Genomic DNA, 27,714 nt, shown 5'->3' on the forward strand with positions numbered 1-27,714 from the left:
GAAAATTAATGATGTAAACCCCCTCCCCCTTTCACAACAACCTCTCCCCCCCCCCCCCTCAACACCCTCCCCCCTTAAAAACCTCTCCTAACCCCCCCCCCCCACTCATCAACAAACTTTCCTACACCCCCCCCACTCATCAACAACCTCTCCTAACCCCCCCCCCCCCCTTCAAATCCCACACATGAGTTGTTGCAACGTGATCAACAAATCAATATCTATGTGTCGGCAGCATACTTAATATATGTACGTACATATAAAAACCATGCGTGACCACACATTCCAAGTAACAATTCTGGTTTTATGAGGGTTCTGTAGACCATGATTTAGACTTGTAGAATGCTATAAAACCTCTATAAAACTTGCAATGTTACTTGGGATACTATTCATTTGCGTATAAATTTCATGTGTACTTCTGAGTGGATTCTGTTTATGTGTGGTCAAATGAAAATCATGTGAAATTTCACATGGATATTTGTCAAGAAAAATGTGTAGATTATTTTGAGTCAACCATAACTGAAACATTGAAATACTTGAAAATTTTAAGATAAAGTATAATAGTCGAAAATGCATGAAAAACGTCAATTTTGTGTGGTTCTACGTCATACTGCGGTCGTGTCTAGGACACAACCCTTTAATTTTTTTACAGATAGACGCACATTTTTGCCTAACCCGTACGATGTACGCGGGGACTTGAAGTATGTCTCCAAGTCCACAGGCAAAAATGTGCGTCCCTCTTTTTGCTCATAAACTGACTGCGGCTGTGGAATAGTTCTAGCGACGTTTTCATCACTACCTAAAGCCCCACGTCGCGAGAGCATTTCCAGTCGATGGTGTGTTATAATGCAGTTCTTCTTTACCCAACTATTGTGTTGCTCCTCTCGTCATGACCAACGTGATCATCTCAGAGAGAAAGCAGTAGGGTGGTTGTTGCGTGCTGTACCATCATCAGCATTGTTGACGGCTACTCACGCCTTGAGTTGTTACATTCAAAGTGTTTTTATGTTACTTCATACGCGATTTTCATATTGCCGTACTCTAACGGAACTATGCACCTACCCTCTTCTAAAGATCATTCTCTAGCTAATAAATCATCACACTAAAGCTTCATGTTAGCATTTCCAACCAACCCCCTTCGATTGTAAGTTTGATTAACCTTGTGTTTAGTTTGTGTATTGTGCGTGTAGTTTTTTTTTAATGTTTGTTTTCAAGATGAATAGAAATAAGTTCATGTTTTAGGATTAATTAAATATTTGTATAATAAATCATATTTCAAACCTCCTTCTCCCTTTCCCCATCCAAAAAATTGTAAATCTCCACAAACCTCGAGACGACCGCGAGTAATCGGTTGAATTCCTTTAACTCTATATTTAAGACATTAATCATGTATAATGCAAATGATAACTCGGCTCTGTAAAGTTTATTCGATTGAGCCTGTACAAATAAATTAATATAAAAAAATTACTATCTTGAAAAATTACACCGGAAACGCCTTGAACTTTGCTACAGAGCCTGTGTAGATGTATTTCGTTGTGCTGGAGCAAATATTTCGTGAGAACATACCGAAAATTTAGCTGGTGAATAACAATAATAAATCCTGTCCAATTTCAATTTTCATACGCAAACTTAATTATAATTATTTAAATCTCAACAGTTAACCAGCGTCTGGCAGAAAATCTCCTTAATAAAGACAACCAACCTCAACAATTAAATTCAACCCCAATCTCAATACTTCCCACGCTCTTCTTAGTGAAGCACTCGTGTTTATTTACATTGCTCGATTGGAACCGCGTTTGACGGTTCAATTGGAACTTGTGGCTTCAGTCTTCGCGCGTCTCTTATTTAACATCGTCTCTGGTGATAGCATAGAGGTAACTCTAAGACCAGAAGGTCCCGAAGAAACTAGCTCAACTTTTTGGCTCAACTCTGGTACTATCTTCGGTCCCAAGCTAATGGATGCATCCCTCGAATCATAGGAAAATATACAAACCTCTCATTTTATCTGTCAAATTTCCATAGCGAATCAAAACAAACATAGTGTAGTACTGGAATTTATACTAGATTGCGGTACGTTAATCGATTTGCTTGGGACCAATAGGCTAGTCAAGCAGTGAGCCAATTTAAAATCGTTAGTTTCGTATTGATTGTTGGTGATAGCGAGTCACCTTACCTCACAAGCCACGCATAATAGACACATCACAAACGATCAAGGTCACACCGGGAAACAAAAAGGAATGTGAGAGCAGCAAATAAAGCACAATTCGATAGTGAGCGCTCTGAAATGTTAATCCGGTTAATCCAAGCGAGTTATTAAAACATTTCCACCATCTGTTGAGTACACTGTGGTGGGCACTGCACGGCCGCCAACGTAGATCTCCCTCCACTCTCCCAGGATCCACTGGCACGGAGACAAAAGTTGGCAATCGCATAAGATCAAAATTGACAGCCGAATCAAGGACCGCTTCAGGGCAGGAGACACGGGGCGCACTACCAAAGTTATGAAGTTAGGTACACGACGGCTCTCTCTCCAGGAACGGAGTGGGAATGGGGGTCTCCGGAGATGGTCTGCTTGTGAAGCAGATCGCTCCCGACCCAATGCTCGGTGTTCTTAGCTGAGGCAGCGGCCATTCTCCACGCGGTCAAGTTACCGGCCAACAGACCGATATTAGTCGTAACTGACTCACACAGCGTGATATTGGCCCGAACAACAGAAACACGGAAGCATCCGTGGATCCAAGGAACGGTGAAGCACGTGCTACCCAACACAGTATTCATGTCAAAAAGTGGATCAAGCGGACGATTCGGAGAGCCTGGGACACCGAGTGAAGGAACAACAGGACACACCACCTTCGGAAGATCAAGGCGACCACCGAAACCTGGAAGGATCGGCCAAACCTACGAGAAAAACGAGTGGTGTCAAGGCTGCGCACCGGGCACAGCAGAGTCTCCCACAATTTCGGAGGAACTCCGTTCGGAAGGACCTGCGAAACCTGCGGAGTGCCAGCTACCGTGGAGCACATCCTCGTGAACTGCGTGGAGTTGGAAGACCTTCGAGCTGCCTTCGGCTTGGAGTCAATCAGCATTCGGAACCTGTTGGGCCACGAGTCCCCGACAGCAGCCGCCCTCATCACCTTCCTAAAGGAGGCGAACCTTTACCACAATATCTAAGTGTTTCTTGTTTGTATTTCCGTTTTGTTGGCCCTTTTGGCAGTTTTCTGCATCTTTTCAATGTAGCAAGATAAATGTACCACAGCCAAGATTGGGAATCTCCTCCTGAGAACCCATTATTTTTCTCCTTTTCTAAATTTTAAGAGATGAACTAGCCATATGGCTAAAAATCTCTATAATAAAGAAAAAAAAACTGTGGTGGGCAGTACGCTAAACAGATGGCGGTAGTTTGTAAACGTCAAACTCAAGGGAATTGACTATAAGCGCCACAGGTGGCAGTACTACCAACTACGATATTTTTTAAATTGATCGTTAAATTCTTGTTCGATGAACAACTTGCGAGTGTTGTGTCTATTTGTCTATGATTAAACTATCCCGCATCAGACAGTTGGCTAGTTCATTACTGACTGCACGTGATCCGAGGTACACAAATGCATGCACCACCTCTAACTCATATCCGTCGATTATCACACTTCTGCCTATCGCGTTCGGTTTCTTAAGTCAATAGATAACACTAGTTTACAGCATATTTGAACTTTGTACTCGATGGTCCTTTCCCATGTAAAATCGTGCGCTGAATCCAAAACTGTAGTCCAACAAAATCTCAGTACGATAGTTTTTGAAACATAGCTAAAAAATTAAATTTCACTTGAAAAAAAAATGTGTTTACTTAAATACAAATATCTCCAACTGTAATGAAGCCAAATTATTTATTTTAATTCCAAATTAAAGACGATAAGATTTGCTTTTGATCATTTAAATCTATTTTTCAGTGAAATTAATGGTACAACCAGTACAAACATTTTTATTTACAATGCTAAAAAATTTAGCAGACATTCAATTTTTCTTAGTAAAATGAAATATATTAAAAAAATTAAACAGGCTATTAATTAACCACTAATCTCACTAACAGTTGATGTTTAATTGATCGAAAGAAAATTTTCTTACCTTCAATTTGGCGTTTAAATAATTGATATAGTCTCATTAAAATATTTGTATTTTAGTAAACACACACTTTGAAAAAAGTGAATTTCCATTTTTTAGCTGTATCTCGAAAACTATAATACTACTTTTTCGACTACATTTTTGGATTCAGTGCACAATTTTACATAAAAAAAACTTTGTAAACTATCGTAATTAGTCTTCAACGTATTCACTTTTTTTCCAAATTCAAAATATTACATTTCATTTTAACCTAGGTGCTCCAGCTGCTACAGTAACTCATCAGCCTTAATTGTTATGATATATAACTAAGTGTTTTGACATTTTTCCTCCCTTGGCAATTCAGTATTCTAAACACAGGCTTTTTAAACCTGCATGTCAGTACAACAATTTACATCTTAAAACTAAAAACTAACACTAAATATCATCTAAGTATAAAAGGAATTAATCATTGCAAATGAGGATTGCAACGATTTTTGCCTGAAATTATTAATTATTTTTTTGAAGATTTGTTCTAAAGTCTCAACATTCGAAATTCTATGTACCTCGGTAGTATTGTACCAGGGAGGCAACTTTAAAATCATCTTCAGAACTTTGTTCTGAATACTTTGAAGTGCTTTTTCCTGGTACTGCAACAACTAGACCATATTGGCAGACGTATTCACCTTTAATCCAACCATTTCACCTTTACGCTTCAGCCTGGCGTACTGCTCTGCCACCGCCTGTAACGTTCTTCCGACAATGTCCACGTCGTCAGCGAAGTAGATGAACTGGCTGCATTTATTGGTGCTTCGCATGTTAAAGCCTGCACACAATGTTGAACAGGAGGCAGCAACTGCCGTCACCTTGTCCAAGTCCTTAGTGTGTTTCAAACGATTCCGGTAACGCACCCGATATCTTCACACAGCACAGTACACCATCCATCATAGCCTTGATCATTTTGGACAGTGTCCTAAATGTCACGAACCGAATGTTGCTTGTAAGTTGTCAATTGCACTTCAAAATAGAAGGTGCTCTAGTTTATGTGAATTTAGACATTGGTGTCCTGTCGTATACAAATACCATTTTAATGAACTGTGCAGAATTTGAATAATTTGAAATTCACGCTTATAGTTTGTGTATAAGGGTGTTCAATATATAGGGCAATTATTCTGCAGAAATCAACATTTTTAATTTTTTTTATTGGACTATTATAAAACTATATAAACTATTAAAAAAGATTTGAATTCCACAAGGCTCCATACTTGGTCCAACGCTCTAGAACGGGGTACACAACGGTGTGTAAAGTTGCCCAAATATGTCCAGATCGATGACTTTACGGAGTCGATGGGCAAGTGGCAGCTGGAGTGGAGTACGGTGGAAAATGGTAGATGGACCCACAGGCTTATACCGATTCTCTCAACCTGAGTGAACAGAAAGCATGGAGATGTAAACTTCTACCTGACGCAATTCCTATCTGGTCATGGTTCCTTCAGGCAGTACCTACATCGGTTCGGACACGCAAGGTCACCCCTCTGTCCGGAATGTGGAAATGCGGTGGAAACACCGAAGCACGTGGTTTTCGACTGTCCTAGATGCGAGGCAGTGCGAAGGGAGTTGCCTGCTCTTAACGCAGATAATGTCGTCGATGCAATCTGTTGAGAGGAGGGCATCTGGATTGCCGTCAGCAGGGCAGTCACGCAAATTCTGTCGGAGCTGCAACGTAAATGGAGAGATGAGCAGCGATCTACCAACACCAGGTAGCACTGAGGTTAAAATAAGTGCATAGCTACCGTGAACTATGGCCAATTGCATGTTGATATTGGCATTGGCATTGGCTATTTTTATTTTCATATTCAGGGTATTAAACAGCACCTATTGGCACCAATAGAATAAATTATTCATTCATGCCATCCTTCATCATAGGGAATATTTTTCTACGAACGTCACTTTGTTGCAACATGTTGATTTGAAATCTCGTTTTTGCAGCACCGTAGATCCAAATTTCAAATAAATAAAATTGATTTTCCGCGGACGTGATCTTTTCATGCATGAGCATGTTAATTAGGGTTATAATTATCCATTGAAACCAAACTGCGGTGCAAATTTACCTATTTATTATGCCTGAACGGAAAAAGCTTCCCTTGGAAAATTTTGATTTTGACGCTTACGTTCCATTGCTGTCACACGGCAGATGAGAACAGCCCCCATCCCACCACACTTCCCTGAAGTAGTGCATACTCGGGGCTCCGCAAAATTCCAGGGAAGAGTACACAGCAAAAAAATAATTTTGATATCACGTCAAAGTGGATGCACTACAATCATGTCGAAAATATGGTGTAATATTACTTGCTAAAAAGGACAAAATTATCATTAATACAATGCATGAACTGACATTACGCTGCTTTTACTGCATTTTTTTTATTTATGTGGTCATAAAAATTACATGAAATTTTCGACATGATTGTAGTGCATCCACTTTGATGTGATATCAAAATAATTTTTTTGCTGTGTAGAGAGTAAGGAGTCGTTTTTGTGGTTAAGAATCTTCCCCCGTGCCAGGTGTACACTATAGACAGCACAACAACAATACTACAGACCAGGTATTTGAAACATTTTTCTCTCCTTACTATAGAAAAAAAAAACACACACACACACAAGAACCTGAAACATCAACCAATAGATCAATCGAAGGTAACACGTTGGAAACAAAGCGATAACTAACGTACCAATTTGCATTGCTGTATCTTGACACACTTAATTATGAAAGGCATATGCTACAGTTGAATGCAATGAAAAATTACCATTTTCCACAATCAGCACAATTATAATTGTAATTAACAGCTAGATAACAAACTGATAACCAAAGGTACATTACTGTGTTGACGCGAAAGTTAACTACGTGTACGGATAAACGTGTAGGTATTCGTATGGTATGTTATTCTTACTACTCTTCCATAACACCAGTGCTGACGAAGTGATCCAGGGAAGCCTTCCTGGCAATGGCCTTAGCGATTATCGTTTTGGGTGTGTTGCTTATCAAACCATAGCAGAGCAGTACGCCGAGTGCTATCACCAGCACGAACAGGCAAACTTTTCGAGCAAACGGCCATAGGATCATCCGGAAAGACTTGAGTGGGTTGCGATACCAGTTAAAGGACGTGTCTGGGCGGCTGTGACGCAACGAAACAAAAGAAAATAGTGAAAGATGAAAAATTGAACGCGATTCGACAGGAAAATTAGTCTACTCCTTTTTTTTTGCAATGCAGTCAAGATGTATCCCATATCGATTTAATTAGGGAGATTTCCGTTTCTCTGAAGAAGCCGGTTAAAAGCGTTGTATCGATTATTGGCGTCATTGCATGGCCCTCGAAGAAACGTGGGTGTGTCTTTGCGCCAGTATAACGAGGTTTTACATGTATGTACAATGTAGTGGATGGTAGCAGTGATTATGTACAATGTAGTGGATGATAGGAGAGGTTTAAAATTAGAACGGATGAGCAGTTTTTAGGTTTCTCATAAAAATTGTGCTCAAAGTTGATACAGTTGAATTTGTTCCGTTTGTGAAACGTTATGCAAAGTTTCATTAAAATCGGAGAAAGACGAGCCTGACATTTGTATTTTTGATATTATGCCTGTAATTACTCGTATCATAAAATCAGGTATAACTACTACAATCTTTAGTTTTCGTTTGGATAGAACAAATGGCCCTTTTGAATTCTATAAATATGAGGACTGGTACGATATGATTCCAAATGTTTTTTCATTAAAATAAATAGTGTCGTTTTGATTTTAATTAATTAATGTCCAAAAACCAAGTATCAAAATAAATGATCTTGCTTTTTGCTGTAAAAAATGTAGAACTGAAAGCAGTCGGGAGTGGTGAAACTTCGTAATCAATTAATATAGTTACTCACTCAGGATTTGCCAATTTCTGCGGTGGCTTGCGTCCTCTCCCAGCAGGTCTTAGAAGGGCCTCTTCCTCGGTCATAATCTGAAGCTCAAGCTCAATTTTTCCCTGAAACAAAAGAAGTGTTTATACCTTACAGAAAAAAGTATCTTAAATGAATAAAAAATTACCGTTTGAGCTATCTTATTGTTAACTTTCCCCACAATTGGATACCATCCGCGGACTTTCTCCTCCCGGAATAGATTCAGATATTGGTCCCGAGCGGTTGCGGTAGCATCAGGTGGTTGTAGAGAACATTTTCCTGGCTTTGTGGCAGGTCGCAGAAGCTGAGCCAGATTTAGGTTCAATGTGCCGAGAAAATCATCCCGGGAAAAGATATCATTATCCCACACTTGAACCGTCAGCAGCGGAGGAACTTTCTGCTCGGTGTCAAGTTGCTCGTAGAAACTTTTCTTGCGTGTTACCACCATCTTAGTGAGTGAGAGGCGATGAAAATAGGGGTTTAATTACAAATAATTCCTACTTCATTAATGTGGCGACCATTAAAAGTATTAGAAATAATCGCTTACCATGGTTTCTGAGCTAGAATAAACGAACGGAAATATCATACGCCAGTTAAAGTTTCCCGTTCCGTCCAATGATCTGTAGTGAATGTCAGTAAACTGTGCATCTTCTACGTTTTGAATCCAACTGTAAAATCCTTCATAAGAGAATATCGTTGTAGGATACTCAAAAATTTACCATTTCACGTATATGTCACTCATTTCCGTTCCAAAAATATTCCTTTCGTCAAGGATGACATCCTGAGTGTTCCAAACGATTATACGTAGCTCGTAAGGTTTCGGTGGATTTGGTGTAATGTCAACCAGAGTTGGGATGGAATCTTCATGATAGACTTCAGTCCAAAGTTGCAGTTTTCCTTGCTCAATCCCTGGATGATCGGAATGAAACAGAGACCTACTCTCAACGTGTTCCGGTACCAGGTGGCATCCGATGACAGGAATTTTATGAAAATTCTTTAGAACTGTTAGGGCCAATCTTTCACGAATGTCTTCAATCGTGGATAGAACAGTTTCATCATGGAAGGTAACCCCCGCAAGTTGCACTACGCTTCCAAAGTAGGTGGGCCCGACAATTCCATTTTGAAAACATATTTGATCCAGAAGAGAGCTTGGTTTTTTGGGAAAGCGCCAAGCATTGTATCCTGAAATTGGAAAACATTCATGTCTATGATTCAAAACTAACATCAACAACCTGTAGTGTTGAACTCCTGGGGCAATCCAAATGTCGCAAAATGTCGAGTTCGAAAGCGATCTTCGATATCTATTATAGTTGATCCAATTAAATCATCCGAAGAGCACGTATCTCTATCAATCACAGATACCTTTAACGCTTGATCACTGAAAATAATCAACATTTTTTTTTAAATCCATTTTAAAGGATCCTGATCAGCCTCCCAAAATTAAAACTTATTTGGTACGAAACTAACTGCGCGCCAACCATTTGAAGTTTATATGGAAATTATAATGTGGAAATCAAACGTTTTGTTAAATGCCTCTCAGATTAATAGCTTTTCTGAAGATTGTTTTTCGTCAAATGTAATAGTTATTGATTATTTAATAGGAAGGTACTCTTACAAAAAGCTTCAAATGGATTGTGTTAAATCAGTTCCTATATAAATGTGTGCAAATGTTGGGAGACAAATCAAGAACAGATTTCAAATTGTTTGAGCACTTACCGAGGTAACCGACCATGCATGACAAAGCGTCTTCCAAATATAGGATTGGCCTGATCTTTAACGAAGTTGGGTCGATCTACAATTTTTTCGTTTCCATATTCCAATTTAACATAAGCATCAGAAAGACTGAATATATCTCGTGATCGAAGATTTAGTCCTTGAACAATGTACACCACTACGGTCACATTTGTTTCAGTGATCAAGTTTGGGATGGAACGCAACCTAGAAGAGAACAAATAGTATATCATAAAAAAAACTTACAAAACCAAATTTGCATTACAGTTGGTTGAACACAGGGCTGGTCGATCCATTTTCATTAGATTGGTCATCTGCTGATCGGATGGTTATTTTACATTTCAAATGACCGTATACTTTAGGAGGCTTCTTCATGCTATGGTCAACCTTCTTAAGCAGAGGAACAGGTGCACTCCAGTCGTGAAAGCATTCAAATTCCGGAACAGCTTCGAGTTCACAAGAGAAGATCTGAAAAAATAAAAATTCAAATAATCGAAACGATTTTCTATGAAAATTTTAATCAAACAAAGAAAAAATTTGGAATTTTACTGGTGATGTAAAATTCTATGCATGCAAACATTCATGCATGTTAACCTCCTTTTCACGTAAACTAGAAACATGCTAGAAAGGTTACTTCCAACGATGGACAATTGCATGCAATATTTGGAATATTTCATGAATTAACTCATAACTTTACACGATCTATAATGTAAATTTGTATGATATATGATGCTCCATTTATGTGCATCATAGTGACAGAAATTTACACTAATTTTAGAACTATGAAGAATGAATCATTCTTTTACAGTTTGATATAAAAGGTATCATCAAAAGTGGCATAGAAACGTTTAAATAAATGGCATTCAACAAGCAAAATAAACAAAAAACTACGAAAATAAAATAAAAATGTCAACAAATACTTCCCAATAAACATCGAATCGCCAAAACGATACTAAAAAACCCGAATTTATCCACCTATGGTGTGATCAGACCCTTCTTACTTATTCAAGTTTTTTTTATTTTATTGTCATTATCAGCGACCAAGCCCCCCACCCCCGTGTCATCCAGTGACGCTACGCCACTGCCTGGGGGTACCCGGAATATATCCGGGTGTAGTCTATTTGGTGAGGCTACCAATCACCTTATCATCGTATTTTAATGTGATTTAATGGGTTTTAATTCAATTCATATTCAAGCAACTTCCCCGGGGTACCTGGAACATGTCCAAGTGTGTCCAATGTGGTCTGGAACACTTAACACGACTTGCATTGATCTTATTTTTGAATTCTGTAGTAATTTGATGTGTCGCATGATGGTTTTGATACGTTTTCCGTTAAATCCAGCGTGAAGGCCCATATTCACCGGATCTTATTCCGGACATATCTCCGGAACCGGTTCACCGATTCTAAAACCGTTCAATAGCGTTCAATGGGACCCCAAGACCTATCATTTGGCGCCGAGTTTGTCCAAATCGGTTGAGCGGGTGCTGAGAAACGTGAGCGCATTCATTTCGTTACATACACACACACATACACACATACACACATACACACATACACACGTACACACACACACAGACATGTTCCGATCTCGTCGAGCTGAGTCGAATGGTATATGATGGTTTTGATACGTTTTCCGTTAAATCCAGCGTGAAGGTCCATATTCACCGGATCTTATTCCGGCCATATCTCCGGAACCGGTTCACCGATTCGAAAACCGTTCAATAGCGTTCAATGGGACCCCAAGACCTATCATTTGGCGCCAAGTTTGTCCAAATCGGTTGAGCGGTTGCTGAGAAACGTGAGCGCATTCATTTCGTTACATACACACACACATACACACATACACACACACACACACAGACATGTTCCAATCTCGTCGAGCTGAGTCGAATGCTATATGACGCTCGGCCCTCCGCCCTCGGATCGATAGTCGGTTTTTCAAGTGATATCTATACCCTTCTTTGTAAGAAGGGTAAAATGAGCTTAAATCGTTAAAATGATCAGCCATAAAAGCCCTGAAATTTATGTATATTTCAAATTCCAAAATGTTTTGGATCTCCGGCATAATTTAATATTCAGAATTATTCCAGATGGCGTGACATGTAGATTTTCGGTCCGTGATAACTCTCTTCGTTTAAAACTTATAACTAACTTCATAATATGTTAATGTTATGTGCACCACTAGTGTTTTTTAAAACTTTATTAAAGTGATTTTCATGATTTTCCTTGTTTTCCAATCAATAGTTATGAATATAGTGCCTTAAAAATAGCGGTTTTGGACTTCAACTCAGTTTTAGTAAAAAAAAAACAGTCGAACACCATGTGCTTCCTTTTTCCCCACATTTACACGTTCCGGATAGAGGGGTTACCATTCGTGTCCGACCCGATGTAGGTGACGCCTTAAGCAAACATGACCAGACAGAGATTTCGTCAGGTGAAAGTTTACCTCTTCATGTTTCCTGTTCACTCCGGTTGAGAGAATCGGTATAAACCTGTGGGTCCATCAATCGTTCTCCGCTGTGTCCCATTCCTGCTAATACTTGGCTATCGACCCCGTTATTAACCTTACACCTCTGGTTTATTTCCGCTTGTAGCACGCTGTCCTCCGCCAAAGTGATACCGATATGGATCATTCCGGCGATAACGCATAGTGGTTCCGACGAGATGGTTCTGTACGCGCTCACAACTTTCATGGCCACGAGTCTGAACGAACTGTCCAACTTCGCTTGATTCCGTTTGGTTTAGACAAAGATAAGATAGATATATAGATATGGGGCCTCCCTTAGCTTAGTCGGTAGAGGCGCAGCTACAAAGCAAGACCATGCTGGAGGTGGCTGGGTTCGATTCCCGGTCCGGTCTAAGAAATTTTTCGGGTTGGAAAATTTCTCGACTTCCCTGGGCATAGAAGTATGATTGGACTTGCCACACAATTATACTAATGCAAAAATGGTACAGGCATCGAAAGCTCTCAATTAATAACTGTGGAAGCGCATCTAGAACACTAAGTTGAGAGCACGCAATAAGCTAATATGCGATATGCAATAAGCTTGAAATGCGAAGAAGAAGAAAGAAGAAGATAGATATATAAATCCTGAAAAAATCTGGAATGCTCCTAAAAATCCTGTTTTTAACATTATACTATTGCTGTGCCTACACAGATAAAAGTTCTGAATTTTAATTGTGATATAAACATTCATTCACGTAAATTTGTATTTCATTTCACGCAACCGAGCAACTTGTTAACAATGTTGTTTACAAAGATGGGCTTTTGTATAAAATATCTGCTACATTGCATGAAATGTCTCAGAACTTTACATGATATATAATGTAAACTTATATGATATGTGACGCTCCATTTATGTGCATCATATTGAACAGAAATTTACGCTACTTTTTCGAACTGTGTATCTCCCGTAAAACTCGGTTAGTATGATCATCTAGAATTTATTCAAAATACCGGATTGTTTATTAATTACATGTTTAAATAAATTATAAAAAGTAAATAACTTGTTAGCATTGCTAAAATCAACCAAAATTAAATAAAAGTTCTGACACAGTGTGCCCATAAAGTTTAAATATCCATTAAGCATCATTTCAAAAATTGAGTTAAATTGTTCGTAAAATATTTCAGCAAATATTTAAAGAATTGTTTTTTAAGCTGTAAGTTTTTTAAAAGAATGAGAAGCAAAGAACCAAGCAATTTTGATGGGATGGATTTTTTTGGAAATTCACATGGCTGAATTGGGAATCAAAGCTAAACATCGTGGTACTCACACACAGTTTACCTAAACTACGGGTAACTCCACTATTCGCATGACCATCACGTTATGCCAAAGAATAATTTTATTTTATAACTAAAATAAAAGTCTGAAAGCGTCATTTCTTCAAATGATTTTAAATCCTGGAATTTATATTTTCCTTGGGTCTCAGATCATTAAATTTTTTGTTAGTCTGTATTTACTAGGAACTCTTCACATGATATCTTCTTCCATCCTTGAATTCCATCCTAATTCTTTACTGGATTCCTCTAAAATAATGTAGATAATTTCCTTACTTTTTCAGTAACATTCTAAGAGTTCTTAGCATTATCTCTTGTAATCTCGTATAAATCACTCTCCGATCCCAGAATTCCCTCAAACAGGTTATAATTTCCAAGAATTGCCATAATTTTGTCTCAATTTTTATCTATGAAATTCCCTTGCAATCTTCTTAATAATTTCTTTTGTACACTCTTCAGAATAACCGTCACACTTTTCTCAGACTTATCCGATAGTTCTCTTTGAACTCCTTTGTAGGCAAGGTCAGAATTGTATTCAACCAGAGGTTGCTCTGACTGCATATTTAACACTAGACAACTGACAACACACTACACCAGTAGGAAAATTTTCAGGATGCGAAAAGTTACACCGGCTGGAGCAGGAATCGAACCCTCACTTCGTGGCAATCACAATACGCCTCAATGATGAACGACGGGTGACGCCGCACGACAACGAAGCCCACAAATATGGATGGAACTCTACTCAGAATTAACTTGAAATTCTCGTTTGTTTTCATAAGAAATTAGCCTCACACTTCACTGTAAACTATTTTCAGAATTACCTTAAAATTCTGAATTCTAGGGCAATTCAGAATTCTAAAGTAACTCAGACTGCTTAGGAAACTCAATATTCACAGGTACCTAAAAAATTCAAAAAATCATCAGATACCTTTAAAATTTTTCTTAAAAAATATGTGAATTGTTCTCAAAAATTGGCGGTTGTCTAGAGTCAAAACACTTGCTAATTTTCCAAAACTCAATTTATTATTATCAATCCTGAACAGTTTTCAGGATACGCGATGTAAATAGATGCGATAAATGAAAGAAGATTTTTCGAAAATTGATGCACTTGTGTGAGATTTTTTAAGCATCTAGAATTGATGTTTAGAAGTCGGCTGAAAGTCCCTTTCATAAAAAAAATCTAATCTAATTTCATAGAACACTAATGAATATTTTTGTAATCAGTCAACTAGTTCCGGAAATATGACCGGAGCATGTTTCGTAGAATATGGGCCTTAAGATTAGCAACAAACTGAAACGTGCCAAACACATCATGCGACACATCAAATCATTTCATTTTCATTTTGCAGCGTTTGGTGGGGCAATGGGAGCGCAAGTCAATCCAAAGCCGAGGATAAAGGACGGGTAATAGCTGAATAGTCTATGCGGACCACTTGAACGCCATGGGAAAAGGAAGGGATTGAAGAGACTGGTTATTGGGGGGTTTTGAGGAAATGACACATAGTGATGCTAAATGTAAAGAAACCGAAAATCCATCTCCCACAGATTCATCCTTTCACATATATACCAAATTGATATTTTAAAGCAATAATCAAAATAAACAGACAATACATAAAAAGTCTAGTTGCCATTTGCTTTAAAGGCTAGTTGCCTCCCTAAGCGGACCCTCCGCATCCTAACTCTTCTGTTAATCCATTTAATGCTACTAGGCTGTCTAAATTTTCTTATTTAAGTTCGTTTGATGATTATGATATCTCTACTCTAATTTAATAAATAATTGAAATCTCTAATCTACCTACCATGCTTTATTAAGTACCTGCTCTTGTGAATGTAATCTAAAATTTAACATGTTTCAAGTTGTTTTTGACTTTTACCTATATTTAATATATATTAGTTCGTCTCAGGTGACAGCTTCAGGTGACTAAAATGCTTCACTTTGAAGTTAGTTTCCTAGCTGATTTGTAAATTGCATAGGGTATATGCTTCAACTACGTTCACACGTTTCCACTATGTCGCACCACAAAAATACGTACACGGCGAATGAGAACGACTCAAATTTGAGTTTAGTTCACTCATAATCGCCAAAAGTGCAGGAACTCAGCGATGAGTTAATTTGCCTCATGTTTTCCCAGGTTTTTCCAGGATTTTCCAGGGAAAAATTCCCGAATTTGAGAAAAGTAAAGATTGGATCACTCAGTCTATTGGTACTACTCCGAGACTGAATAAAATTTTCGTCAATTACCTCATTTTCCGGCAGATTTTTTAGGTTTTCCACAGGAAACCATGAGACAAATTTTACTCATCGCTGAGTTCCTGCACTTTTGGCGATTATGAGTGAACTAAACTCAAATTTGAGTCGTTCTCATTCGCCGTGTATGGTTACGTCACAATAGAAGCATGCCACAGTGGAAATCCCGAGCCATAGTTCAAACACTTATCCCAAATCAAAATGAAGCACATATAACATTAGTTGCAATACCATGTACATAAATGGTGTTTAACATTGTTCCCTGAGTAATACCTCAATTAAAACAACAATGAAAGCTTGTCACGCAAGTAGAAGGAGAACTGTTGCGCACTTTCTGAAATATTTGAATAGTATAATTCCCTTGCCAACCCAAATAAATCTATCTGCGTAAAAAAAAAAAAAAAAAATAAGCGTGATTTGCGACAAAACCCGCCAGTATCGCACCCAACGTCAGTGCCTATACGTAAGCGTACTACGAAGCGGCTCTCAATCAAAGGAGTAACAAGTGTGATACTATCACTTCAGGCTAGAACTTTGGTTCTCTTATGCAATGGTTCATCAGAGAGGGGAAGCTCAGTAATCCTCATCGCATGCTCATGACGCTATTCTGTCACGGCATGAGCCAACGATGCTGGACCTAAACCAACCGTCTCCAACGCTCCACTATGAAGCATAAGATTAGGCCCGCCCACCAACGTCCAGGTTAAAAAACTAGCCAAGGGGAGGGATCATGCGACACATCAAATCACATGACAATTTAAAAACAAGATGGCGGTCATATTCAGTGCCAAGTATCACGTTGGCTACACCCTGCCATGTTCCAGATACACCCGGAGAAGTGGCCACTTTTGATTTGAACCAAAACTCATCATCTTATTGTTTAGATTGGAATCAATGTTTACTTCCCAGCATTATTTCTGAAAGTAGTCTGACTGAGAATTTCAAAAGAGTCGTGAGTGTTGCTAGTATCCAATCTACGAAGTATATCATAAGAACGTCAACGTTTTCCAAAACTCATATTCTTCTCCTTCTTCTTCTTCTTCTTCTTCTTCTTCTTCTTCTTCTCTTCCTTCTTCTTCTTCTTCGCATTTCAAGTTTATTATATATTATATTTTTAGATATTTTTAGAAATATGAATCCTCGGTAGACGTGTTTTTATCAAAGGCAAGTGTCATTCGAACCATCCAAAATGCTCATTATTTTATAAATTGCTGTTATGGCTCGAGTGACACTTTTTTTTTCTACAAAAAGGAGATACTATTACGAACAAAACAATTTATGCGCTTCTAGTGGATAAAGTATCCTTTTAAAGAAGCACATGTATATCTAAAATCACATGAGAAATCAAAAACAAGTTTAATTATGGTCGTGTAGAGTGCTCAGAACCACATTTGCCACGACATTTTAAACCAGCTACACTAATTACCGCATATATTTGACCTTTATAGCATGGAATCATAAGATAAGAATTAATACTAACCACTCTAATAGTACGTTCAGACTATGGCTGATATAATGTAATATAGGCTGTCTTACAATAAGCTCTCATGCGTCAAATTTTCACCGGAAATCGTAGGCATGACTTTTGATATCAAGATAGTCCATATTACATGATATCAGCCATAGTCTGAACGTACTATAAAACATTGATATTAAAATTTGGCAAAAATGAGATAATTATAACCTAATCCATGTTGTACCATTTTTTTCCGTCATACGCGCAGTTCTGCGACTGGACTGTCGGCAAATTCGAATTTCGGACAGCTTGAAGGAATGGTAAATAGTTTTTATACTAATAGCTATGACGATATGTTAGTTCAAAGCCAACAAAACTTTACAACGGACGCAGTTCTTACAACCTCCTCTCAACTAGAGCCAACAAGTGAAATTATAGTAGGGAAAATGGCTATAATGTTGGTCTATGGATCTAAAATTGGGTCCATCGCTAAAAATCTGCAATTTATCAATTTTATCTAGATGAACGAGTCATTGAGAAGGTACTAATGGATATTTTTGGTCGCTATCGAAAATTTAGTCTATTGGAATTTAGGCCGACATTACATTTAGGCATGAGAAGTGCATTGAAAATTAACGAGATCCTTAAAAAAGGAAACTTTGATAAAATTATATAATGGAAGGACAAAATCCAAAATCCAGACCTCGATCTTTAGAGTCCGCTGAAATATTTGATCTTTATCTTGAGTCTACTTCACCTTGGTTTAAAGCTGAGGTCGTCAGTTATTCCATTCATCACGTTTATGATGAATTTTACTCCTTCTAAGGTGTGAAACTTATGTGGATGTTTATGTGACAATGCTCATTAAATATAAACGACCCAGTGCTCAGTAGGAACCTTACCCGTTTTCTCATCGGAGCAGCTACACGGGAAGGAATCCGATTCCATTTTCTTGAATAAAAAATCATGAAATGAAAAAACGTTCCAAGCCATTTCATGATCATAACATTCATAACAATGAACAATATTTTATGATGGAAATTCATGATTTCATATTGCAGCGGAATCATGACATCTACAAGCGTTACACGTACCTGGCAAACCATGTTCATAAAATCACTATATAGGTAGCTCTTATACGCCTTTTGCCTTGCTCCTTATTCAAGCATGGGTTTAATGATCTCAATGTTCTTGGTTCGAATCCAGTCTGACACTTTATTTCATTTGTTTTACATGTTTTGTTTTAAAAGCTGAAAGTTAAATTCATGGTTTCAACTCGGCTGATTCATAAGCGAAAAGCAGTCAGTTAATTGTTTTAATTTTAAATTGATTAAATTGTTCCAATAAGTATTCAAAATATGCCTGGCCAGTCTCGACGAAAGTTTAATTTTCTGTAGCGCACTTGATTATATGAAACATTTTATTCTGAAACGACATGGTTTTTAATTTAATTTGGTAAACCAAACACATGAGACTGTTTTCATTTTTTTTAGAAACACTTCAATAAATCGGTTCTAGTTTCAACTGATTACGTAGTACTCAATCAAACAAATTGGAAAAATGGAAATCAATCAACGAAATGAAAACCAAACTACACGTCAATTACCTTCAGCTTGTGCTTGTAATCGGACGGTTGGGAGCTGCAGCTATTGTAAAACTTTGTCCACCACGTATACTCCGTCTCCAAGGAGCCTCGCCTTCTGGTTGCAGCTGAAATCTTAGAACCTCTATTGCGTCCTGTGGCGGCCTTGATTTTTCTATCGACGACTGTTTTCACGGCAATCAGTGCCGGTAGTAGCTTTTGAGTTAAAGTTGATTTCCTCTTGCTCGATTCGATGAGTGGTTGATCCTCTGCACTGAAGAAAGTGTCGATTGAAATCCTTTCATTGTCATTGTGGGAACGATAAGTTTTAATCAAGTAGTGTTTGATTGGTTCTAGAGTGTCCTCTTTGAATGAAAGTTCAGGTCGATCAATTATATTGGCACCGACAATGCGATCTTTTTTCAACTGGGAATATTCGATGTGCTGAATCACCATTGGGGGCCAATATTCGAACCTTGACGGGAGCATCTATTGGAATGAGTTGACTTAGTATTAATCAGTTATGAACAACCCTGTCCATAAATGCATAACAGTCCATGTTGACTTTTTATCAAAGATTAGTTATCTCCTGGAATCGATTATTAACTACTTGCAATTTAATATGCACATAAAGGGAACTGTTTTGTTATCGCAAAAAATACCAAAACTTGGTTATCCCAGCCATAAGATACCATGGAATTTAAAAAAAAATTAACTGCGTTTTTCTCAGCATGCTGTTTTCTAAATGGGACTGTTATGCATTTATAAACAAAACAGGAGTGCAACAAAAAAAAATAATTTCAATGGCCACCGACGTAATAACAAGATTCCCTGAGCATAATTTTGTAGTGGTCTCCTTGGTGCAGTCCTACTGAGGTACATATACTTTCGAATGGTGAGACTTTAGCACAAATGTCCACAAACATAATGTTTAATTTCAGGCAAAAATCGTTACGATCTTAAATTGCAACGATCAATTCCCTGTATAATAAGAGAAGATATAGTTTAAGATTTTAGATTTAAGATGACAGTTATCATATAGAAGTTCCAGGCGAAATAGCGAAAATAAAAATGAATTTTTGAATCGACCTTTTCCGATTTGTATGAAACTTTACGTAATTGATTATTTTTTTTTTTCCTTTGGTTTGTTTTTTCCGTCGATCTTGTTTTCCGTGCTGAGCACCAATGCTACCGACGTGCCAGGAAGGCAGCTCCCACACCTGGACCCTACCTATCGACCCATCAACTCATGAACCGGGGACCAACGGCTTTACTTCCCTTCCGAAGGAAGGCGTGATCAGAGATGTTATGCCTCAGAACATCCCGGCGGCGCCGACTGGAATTGAACCCAGGCCTGCTGGGGTGAGAGGTTATCACGCTTACCACTACACCACCGGCGCCGTTATAATTGATTATTATTATCTACGATACTTATTTTTTTTGACCCTGCCGTTTTGGACCTAGTAAATTTTTTAAAATGACGCCCTTGAAATTAAAAAAAAAATTGTAGCACGGGAACGGTATTTATGATTGAAATGACTTCTGAGATAAAGTTGTAGAAGTCATAATGTGTTTCAGGAAAAAATAAAAAATAATAATTTTATTTGTTTCATGTAAGATAAACAAATGTTGACACTCAAGTATTTTTGAATTGATTTTTTTTCAAGGAAAAACTTATGAAAATTTCAAACTTTTGAAATTTTTAAAGCCATGGATATTTGAAAACTGACAAAAACCATAGATCAAAAACTTTTGGTCATCTTTTTGAACTTTTTGTTAGCATGCTATTTTTTTTACGGAGAATGAATGAAAATTATACGAACATTGTTTTCTAATTTCATGCGTTTTAAAAATTATACCAAAAGTTCTTGTTGTTCAATTTTTGACTGCAGTGAACAACTCGATATTGAAGGGACCATTGAGTTATAATATTATCGAGTTATAGAATAACTCATGTCCCATGCCAAATCGCTGTCATTATTTGGTCATGTACTGAGCACCGTGGAGTCAGATCCGAGTTGTACAATTCCCTTCGGGCTCGACGTAGACAAGCAAATGTTCCAGTTCGGGATATTTTGGCTCGACGCGACCTGGAGTTTATGCAACTCATATATGTAATATTGGTTTGCGTGGGCGTAGTTTGTTTACAAATGCTTTTGTGCCGTTATCAAATGTTATGCCTGCGTTGAGTGAACTACCGTCATTCGAAAGCTGCTGAAAAATCAAGGATTCAAAAAAAAAAGAAACATCCGGTACCTACATCACGATCCAACGGAAGGCGTAGCAGGATCTAATGTTGGAGACAATGAAAATGAAAGGTTGAAGGACTACAATCCCAAACGGTACATATTTCCATTTTAGATGTTGTTAGAACATGAAACCACTGGATAGTGATCATCTGTATGCTTTAACAATTCTTGGAATCGACCAACCCCTTCCAGAGAATGATAACAACTGTGTCGGATTGGCCAGTGACATTCAGATGGCCAGAGAGTACTGTGCCAAGTTGCCGAGCGTCACAACTTAACTCCCCCCGTTGTGGTCAGGTGCCAAAGCCATGCAGAACGAGCATGCATTTTACTAATGCACCAGACGAATGCCCATAAATGCATAAAAGGGCCCATGAACATAATTTTGTAGTGGTCTCCTTGGTACAGTCCTACTGAGGTACATATACTTTCAAATGGTGAGACTTTAGAACAAATGTCCACAAACATAATGTTTAATTTCAGGCAAAAATCGTTACGATCAATTCCCTGTATAATAAGAGAAGATATAGTTTAAGATTTAAGATGACAGTTATTATATAGAAGTTCCAGGCGAAATAGCAAAAATAAAAATGAATTTTTGAATCGACCTTTTCCGATTTGTATGAAACTTTACGTAATTGATTATTATTATCTACGATACTTATTTTTTTTAATTCTGCCATTTTGGACCTAGTAATTTTTTTAAAATGGCGCCCTAGAAATTAAAAAAAAATTGTAGCACGGAAACAGCATTTCTGATTGAAATGACTTCTGAGATAAAGTTGTAGAGACAATAATGTGTTTCAGGAAAAATTAAAAATAATAATTTTATTTGTTTCATGTAAGATAAACAAATCAAGACCAACAATTGAAACGGTCTTAACTCCATTTTGTAAACAATCCTTGTAAGGTCATTTTCTCGCGAACCAAAGTCCACAAAGGCAAACCAACATACTGAACAGGTAGGGAAAATTTTCCTCTACCCGATTGTGGTTTAGGTTTGCGAATGAAGGTTTCGGTTCGCGAGAAAATGGCCTTACAAGGTTTGTTTACAAAATGGAGTTGAGGCCATTTCAATTGTTGGTCTTGAAATGTTGAAACTCAAGTATTTTTGAATTGATTTTTTTTTCAAGGAAAGGCTTATGAAAATTTCAAACTTTTGAAATTTTTAAAGCCATGGATATTTGAAAACTGACAAAAACCATAGATCAAAAACTTTTGGTCATCTTTTTGAACTTTTTGTTAGCATGCTATTTTTTTTTTACGTAGAATGAATGAAAATTATACGAACATTGTTTTCTAAGCATGAAAATGCGTTTTAAAAATTATACCAAAAGTTCTTGTTCTCCAATTTTTGACTGCAGTGAACAACTCGATATTTAAGGGTCCATCGAGTTATAATATTATCGAGTTATAGAATAACAGTCCCATGCCAAATCGCTGTCATTATTTGGTCATGTGATGAGCACCGTGTAGTCAGATCCGAGTTGTACAATTCCCTTCGGGCTTGACGTAGACAAGCAAATGTTCCAGTTCGGGATATTTTGGCTAGACGCGACCTGGAGTTTATGCAACTCATATATGTTTTCTTTAACATCTCTGTTACATTTTCTTTAACAACTCTGTTACACCTTGGATTGTAAGTTTAGTTTGTATATTTTTTATATAGTGGTTTCTGTAATACTTGTATGCTTGGCCCGGTAAATGCTGGGTAATGAGCAATACAGATCCCATTGAGATCAATAGCCTCTTCCCAGCAACTCCTATCCCTACCTCTCCGTGGTACCGGCCGGGAACTGTTAGCAACCTTAGGGAAGATGGGGTAGCCAACCCCGGTGGGAACTTTGGTCATAGGCTTACAGGAAAGGGGGGGGGGGGGTTTGTTTCGGCAAGCCTGAGCTTTCATCGTGATGGGCGAAATGCAGAAGTGCGTGATCGGTTGGTGGCCGATCGACGAAAGAATGTGCAGGTTGAGGATCAAGGGCCGATTCTTCAACTTTAGCATAATCAACGTGCACAGCCCTCACTCCGGAAGCACTGATGATGACAAAGACGCATTTTACGTGCAGCTCGACCGCGAGTACGATCGCTGCCCAAGCCACGACGTCAAAATCATCATAGGAGACCCAAACGCACAGGTAGGCCAGGAGGAGGAATTAAGACCGACGATTGGAAAGTTCAGCGCCAACCAGCTGACGAACGGGAACGGCCTACGACTCATCGATTTCGCCGCCTCCAAGAACATGGCCAGCACCTTCTTCCAACACAGCCTCCCCTATCGTTACACCTGGAGATCACCATAGCAGACGGAATCGCAAATCGACCACGTTCTGATTGATGGACGGCACTTCTCCGACATTATCGACGTCAGGACCTATCGTGGCGCTAACATCGACTCTGACCACTACCTGGTGATGGTCAAACTGCGCCCAAAACTTTCCGTCATCAACAATGTACGGTACCGACGCCCGCCACGGTACAACCTAGAGCGACTGAAGCAACCGGATGCCTCCTTAGCATACGCGCAAAATCTCGAAGCAGCGTTGCCAGAGGAGGGCGAGCTCGATGTGCCCCCTTTAGAGGACTGCTGGAGTACAGTAAAAGCAGCCATCCAGAAATGCCGTGAATACCAGGTCCCAACGCATCATTTGTTCATCGACTTTAAGGCGGCATACGACAGTATCGACCGCACAGAGCTATGGAAAATCATGGACGAGAACGGCTTTCCTGGGAAACTGATCAGACTGATCAAAGCAACGATGGACGGTGTGCAAAACTGCGTAAGCGTTTCGGGTGAACTATCCAGTTCATTCGAATCTCGCCGGGGACTGCGACAAGGTGACGGACTCTCATGCCTACTGTTCAACATTGCTCTAGAAGGTGTAATGCGACGAGCCGGGCTCAACAGCTGGGGTACGATTTTCACGAAATCCGGTCAATCTGTGTGCTTTGCGGACGACATGGACATTATCGCAAGAACATTTGGAACGGTGGCAGAACTATACACCCGCCTGAAACACGAAGCAGCAAAGGTCGGACTGGTGGTGAGTGCGTCAAAAACAAAGTACATGCTAGAAGGCGGAACCGAACATGACAGGATTCGTCTAGAAAGTAATGTCACGATAGACGGGGATACTTTAGAGGTAGTGGAGGAATTCGTTTACCTAGGATACAGAACGGTAATAAGACCGGTGGTCCTCTATGGACACGAGACATGGACTATGCTCGAGTAGGACCTGCAAGCACTCGGATTTTTCGAGCGACGTGTGCTAAGGACGATCTTCGACGGTGTGCAGGAGAACGGTGAGTGGCGGCGAAGAATGAACCACGAGCTCACTGCACTCTACAGCGAACCCAGCATCCAGAAGGTGGCCAAAGCCGGAAGGATGCGGTGGGCAGGGCATGTTGCAAGAATGCCAGACAACAACCCTGCAAAGTTGGTGTTCGCTACTGATCCGGTTGGCACAAGTCCCAGGTTTTGTAAAGTATATTATCTTTTGAATTTGGACCAATCAATAGTTTTGATCCTTTTCTCATGCAATTTTATAGTTCTCCCGCAAATTCAGATCATAGCTAGATGTGCTTTGTTTATTGCATGCAGCTGCCATTTCAATTTTTCCGTAACCGTGGAGGGATGAAGGGAAAAACATGTTTTACGTTGATTCCTTCAATGGGAGTGCGAGGAAAAACTTGGAGTGAGCGTGCCATTTTTTTTAAACACTGTTTGCAAATGCTGTATACATTTACGCACAAAACTAAAGTTTTAATTTCACACTATGTGGATGGAAAGGCAGGGTCTTGGAAATATTTCGGAAAAATAAGCGTATCGTGACAAATTTCTTGCGAAGGTGCGCTTTAACTGACACACCAGTGTACGAGAGGTGAATATATGGTAGTGAAACAGGGAGTTTCTTTCTCGCTATTCCTTTAATAAAATCTTATAGACACTGATCTATATTGAAATTTTAATTATTAGAATATTATAAATTTCACTGGAAAAATAAGAAGTATGAACTTTTCACCGGTTTACCCAAAGTGTCTGACTTTCTAAATATTGTACATGTTCATGAGTAATATTGCGTGACAAATATTTCTAATGAATCATTTCATTTGCAATATTTTAAAAATTTACGGGCGTTTTAGAAGACGCAGACAACGCTGGCCTTTTAAATTTAATGTCATATAATAAGGCACAGAAATAAGAAAGGATTGAAGGACTGCAGGTAAAGTTGAAATAAATACATGTAAGAATAGAGTTAATCCTAAAATGTTTAAGTCAACGCAGAGTTTTTGGCATACCAAAGTTCCAGTGTCGTAGATGTCTGAAAACCCCAAGGATTGTCCAGTATTTCGATATGATAGGCCGCTCATCAGTTTAAGCTCTCCAAAAATCACTTGAACTCGAAACCGTCCAGCACTGCTTCGTGTCAAGCTGTGTAGATTCCTCAAACCAGCAAATAAAACTTCCACGTAGAACTTTTGCGTTTTTGGACAAATGCTTGCTGGAATTCCATGAATCAAACGCATCGTCACCTTTTCGTCATCATTTTCATTCACCTACGGAAATAATTCGAAGCATTAACCCTGGTTCTAATCACTCTAATGGTGGTAGTTCTTACGTTTTCAAACCGAATAGACATCAATATATCCGCCATTCGCTGGCCATTGCGATAACATCCTACCCATCGTAAAACTGAATCCCTCCGGTCGTCGAACTCATTCCACAAGTCACCAGCAGGAGCATGCTTGTTTCTTTTCCATGAAACTGTTATTTTATTGTCTACTTCCTGAGGGTGATGACCGACCGAATCCGATGGCTTATCACTCGCTTGAGCCGCAATAGTCACACTTTCACCTTGCCGGTCATTATCTAATAAAGATTGATTCCTAAGAGACGACGTGTCAGCATTTGTTGACTCAGGAGGGCTTGTATCTTTAGCATCGGCTCGTGGATCTCGGTCAATTGCTGCAGCTGAACGAAGACGACACTTGACCCATCCAATACCAATAATTTCATCCTTTTTCTGAGAACACTGGATAAATAAACCATTAGAAGCTGAGAAGCCGTACTGTATAGGAACAATTTAATCAACACCTATTATTTGTCCAGGGGGTATGGATTAAGTACGTCAAACAAATTTAGGGAAAATCAACTCCCTTTCGTCATGTTTTTCCTATACCTAATACATTGCTTGTCACACATTTTTGAAAACCCCCTCCTCCTTAGAGTGTGCCGTAGTTAATGGATGCTCCCCTATTGAAGTGACTCGGTACCCGAGCAAAGTCTAGCATCAAATGAAATTAAATCGAGATCAAATTTTGATACCAACATCAAACTGAAATCACAATTTGATTTCAGTTTACGCGATTGACGAATTTTATAAAAAAAATTGATTTCTTTTTCATCTTCCAAAATATGGTGTTACCGACATCACAACATCACATTAAGGTTTAAATTTTCTCTAAGACTTTGCTCGGGTATGGCATTTGCTCCAAAGGAAAATAAGATATATTGTGTCTTTTTTCTAGGAAATGTCGGTAGATTCTTACCATCCGTTTATCTTCATCGAGCAATAGAAGCATGACCGTCAGTTCGTCGCTACGGAACCAGTCATCGTTATTCAGCAGCTTGATATTGCTAAATTCAACGACTTCATTCCAGAGAGGAGACAACGTCTGAGGGACAACCTTAAAGAGCGATACAGAAGAAATAAACCATTGAATTGTTGCGATGCTTATTAAAATGTTTTGCTAGAAATTGTAATAATTGCATTATTGCTAGAAATTATGATGTCAAAAAAATGCGAGATTCAATTTTGTGAGAGATTTGACATGAGCAAATGATATGAAAGCTCATGCTATGTGATTTCATTTCATGACTATGGCAAATCCTGTTTTAACATTCTCACAAGGTTATGAAATTTACCAGCGTTGCACACAATATTAGATAGTCTTCGACATTAAGGAATATCTGAAGTTAGGTGAATCCCCTCTAATCAATGTAAAACTAATATAGCTGAGCGAAATTGAAATTTTCTGTCATGTTCTCATCCGCATGCAAATAAACCTACCGAAGTAACCATTTCGTAATTTTCCACCAAAACCACCAGTTTGGGATCACTCAATCCGGTGCTATCGAATCCGGGTTGAATTTTTCCCTGATGTACATTGACAATACATTGCACCGCCAAAGCAGCTTCACCACATTGAACTCGTTCCCGTGGTTGTTGGTTTTCTTTACCTGACAAAACATTTCGTTCGCGTTCTACTCCTCGTCGCTTTTCCCATTCATTTGCTTCCTGTTCCGTTCCTGCCCAGATCGCTACATCCAACTTCGCATACACACAGCCACACCACTCGGGGTCACAGGAGTGCTGACAACGTGATGGCCTTGGCAATATTGTGCTTCTTTTCGCACACGGTGAGCCTATCCTATCGCCATCCCCATCGGTGGTAACCGATGGAAAGTACAGATATTCGATGGTATTCAACCGAGAAATGGCATCAAAATGGGTACATCTTTTTCCTTTCCTTTGCTTGCAGCAACCTCGTCCTATTGAATGATGCACGGATAGAAGGCATTCGGGAAATGTACTCTGCTCCTGTGAGAAAATTATTGAATTAAACTGCAAGAGTGCTTCTCCCGA

General features: G+C 38.8%; 1 protein-coding gene across 1 annotated transcript in view; it reads right to left on the reverse strand.

The window, feature by feature from the left end:
* Positions 1-7,036: 7,036 nt before the first annotated feature.
* Positions 7,037-27,714, reverse strand: part of mfr (misfire) — a 52,936-nt gene continuing 32,258 nt past the window's right edge. Inside the window, exons 7-19 of the mRNA XM_065217842.1 lie at positions 27,139-27,669; positions 26,618-26,755; positions 25,687-26,100; positions 25,367-25,624; positions 18,843-19,307; positions 10,018-10,220; positions 9,738-9,959; positions 9,254-9,399; positions 8,741-9,203; positions 8,569-8,689; positions 8,170-8,469; positions 8,007-8,107; positions 7,037-7,262 (exon numbers count right to left, since the gene is read on the reverse strand). Coding sequence (XP_065073914.1) covers positions 7,037-7,262; positions 8,007-8,107; positions 8,170-8,469; positions 8,569-8,689; positions 8,741-9,203; positions 9,254-9,399; positions 9,738-9,959; positions 10,018-10,220; positions 18,843-19,307; positions 25,367-25,624; positions 25,687-26,100; positions 26,618-26,755; positions 27,139-27,669 — 3,588 coding nt within the window. The remainder of the gene's footprint in view (positions 7,263-8,006; positions 8,108-8,169; positions 8,470-8,568; positions 8,690-8,740; positions 9,204-9,253; positions 9,400-9,737; positions 9,960-10,017; positions 10,221-18,842; positions 19,308-25,366; positions 25,625-25,686; positions 26,101-26,617; positions 26,756-27,138; positions 27,670-27,714) is intronic.

The sequence above is a fragment of the Ochlerotatus camptorhynchus genome, unplaced genomic scaffold (genome assembly GCF_037179485.1).
Source record: "Ochlerotatus camptorhynchus isolate MF236.1 unplaced genomic scaffold, CSIRO-AGI_Acam_v1.1 ptg000008l, whole genome shotgun sequence".
NCBI lineage: Eukaryota > Metazoa > Arthropoda > Insecta > Diptera > Culicidae > Ochlerotatus > Ochlerotatus camptorhynchus.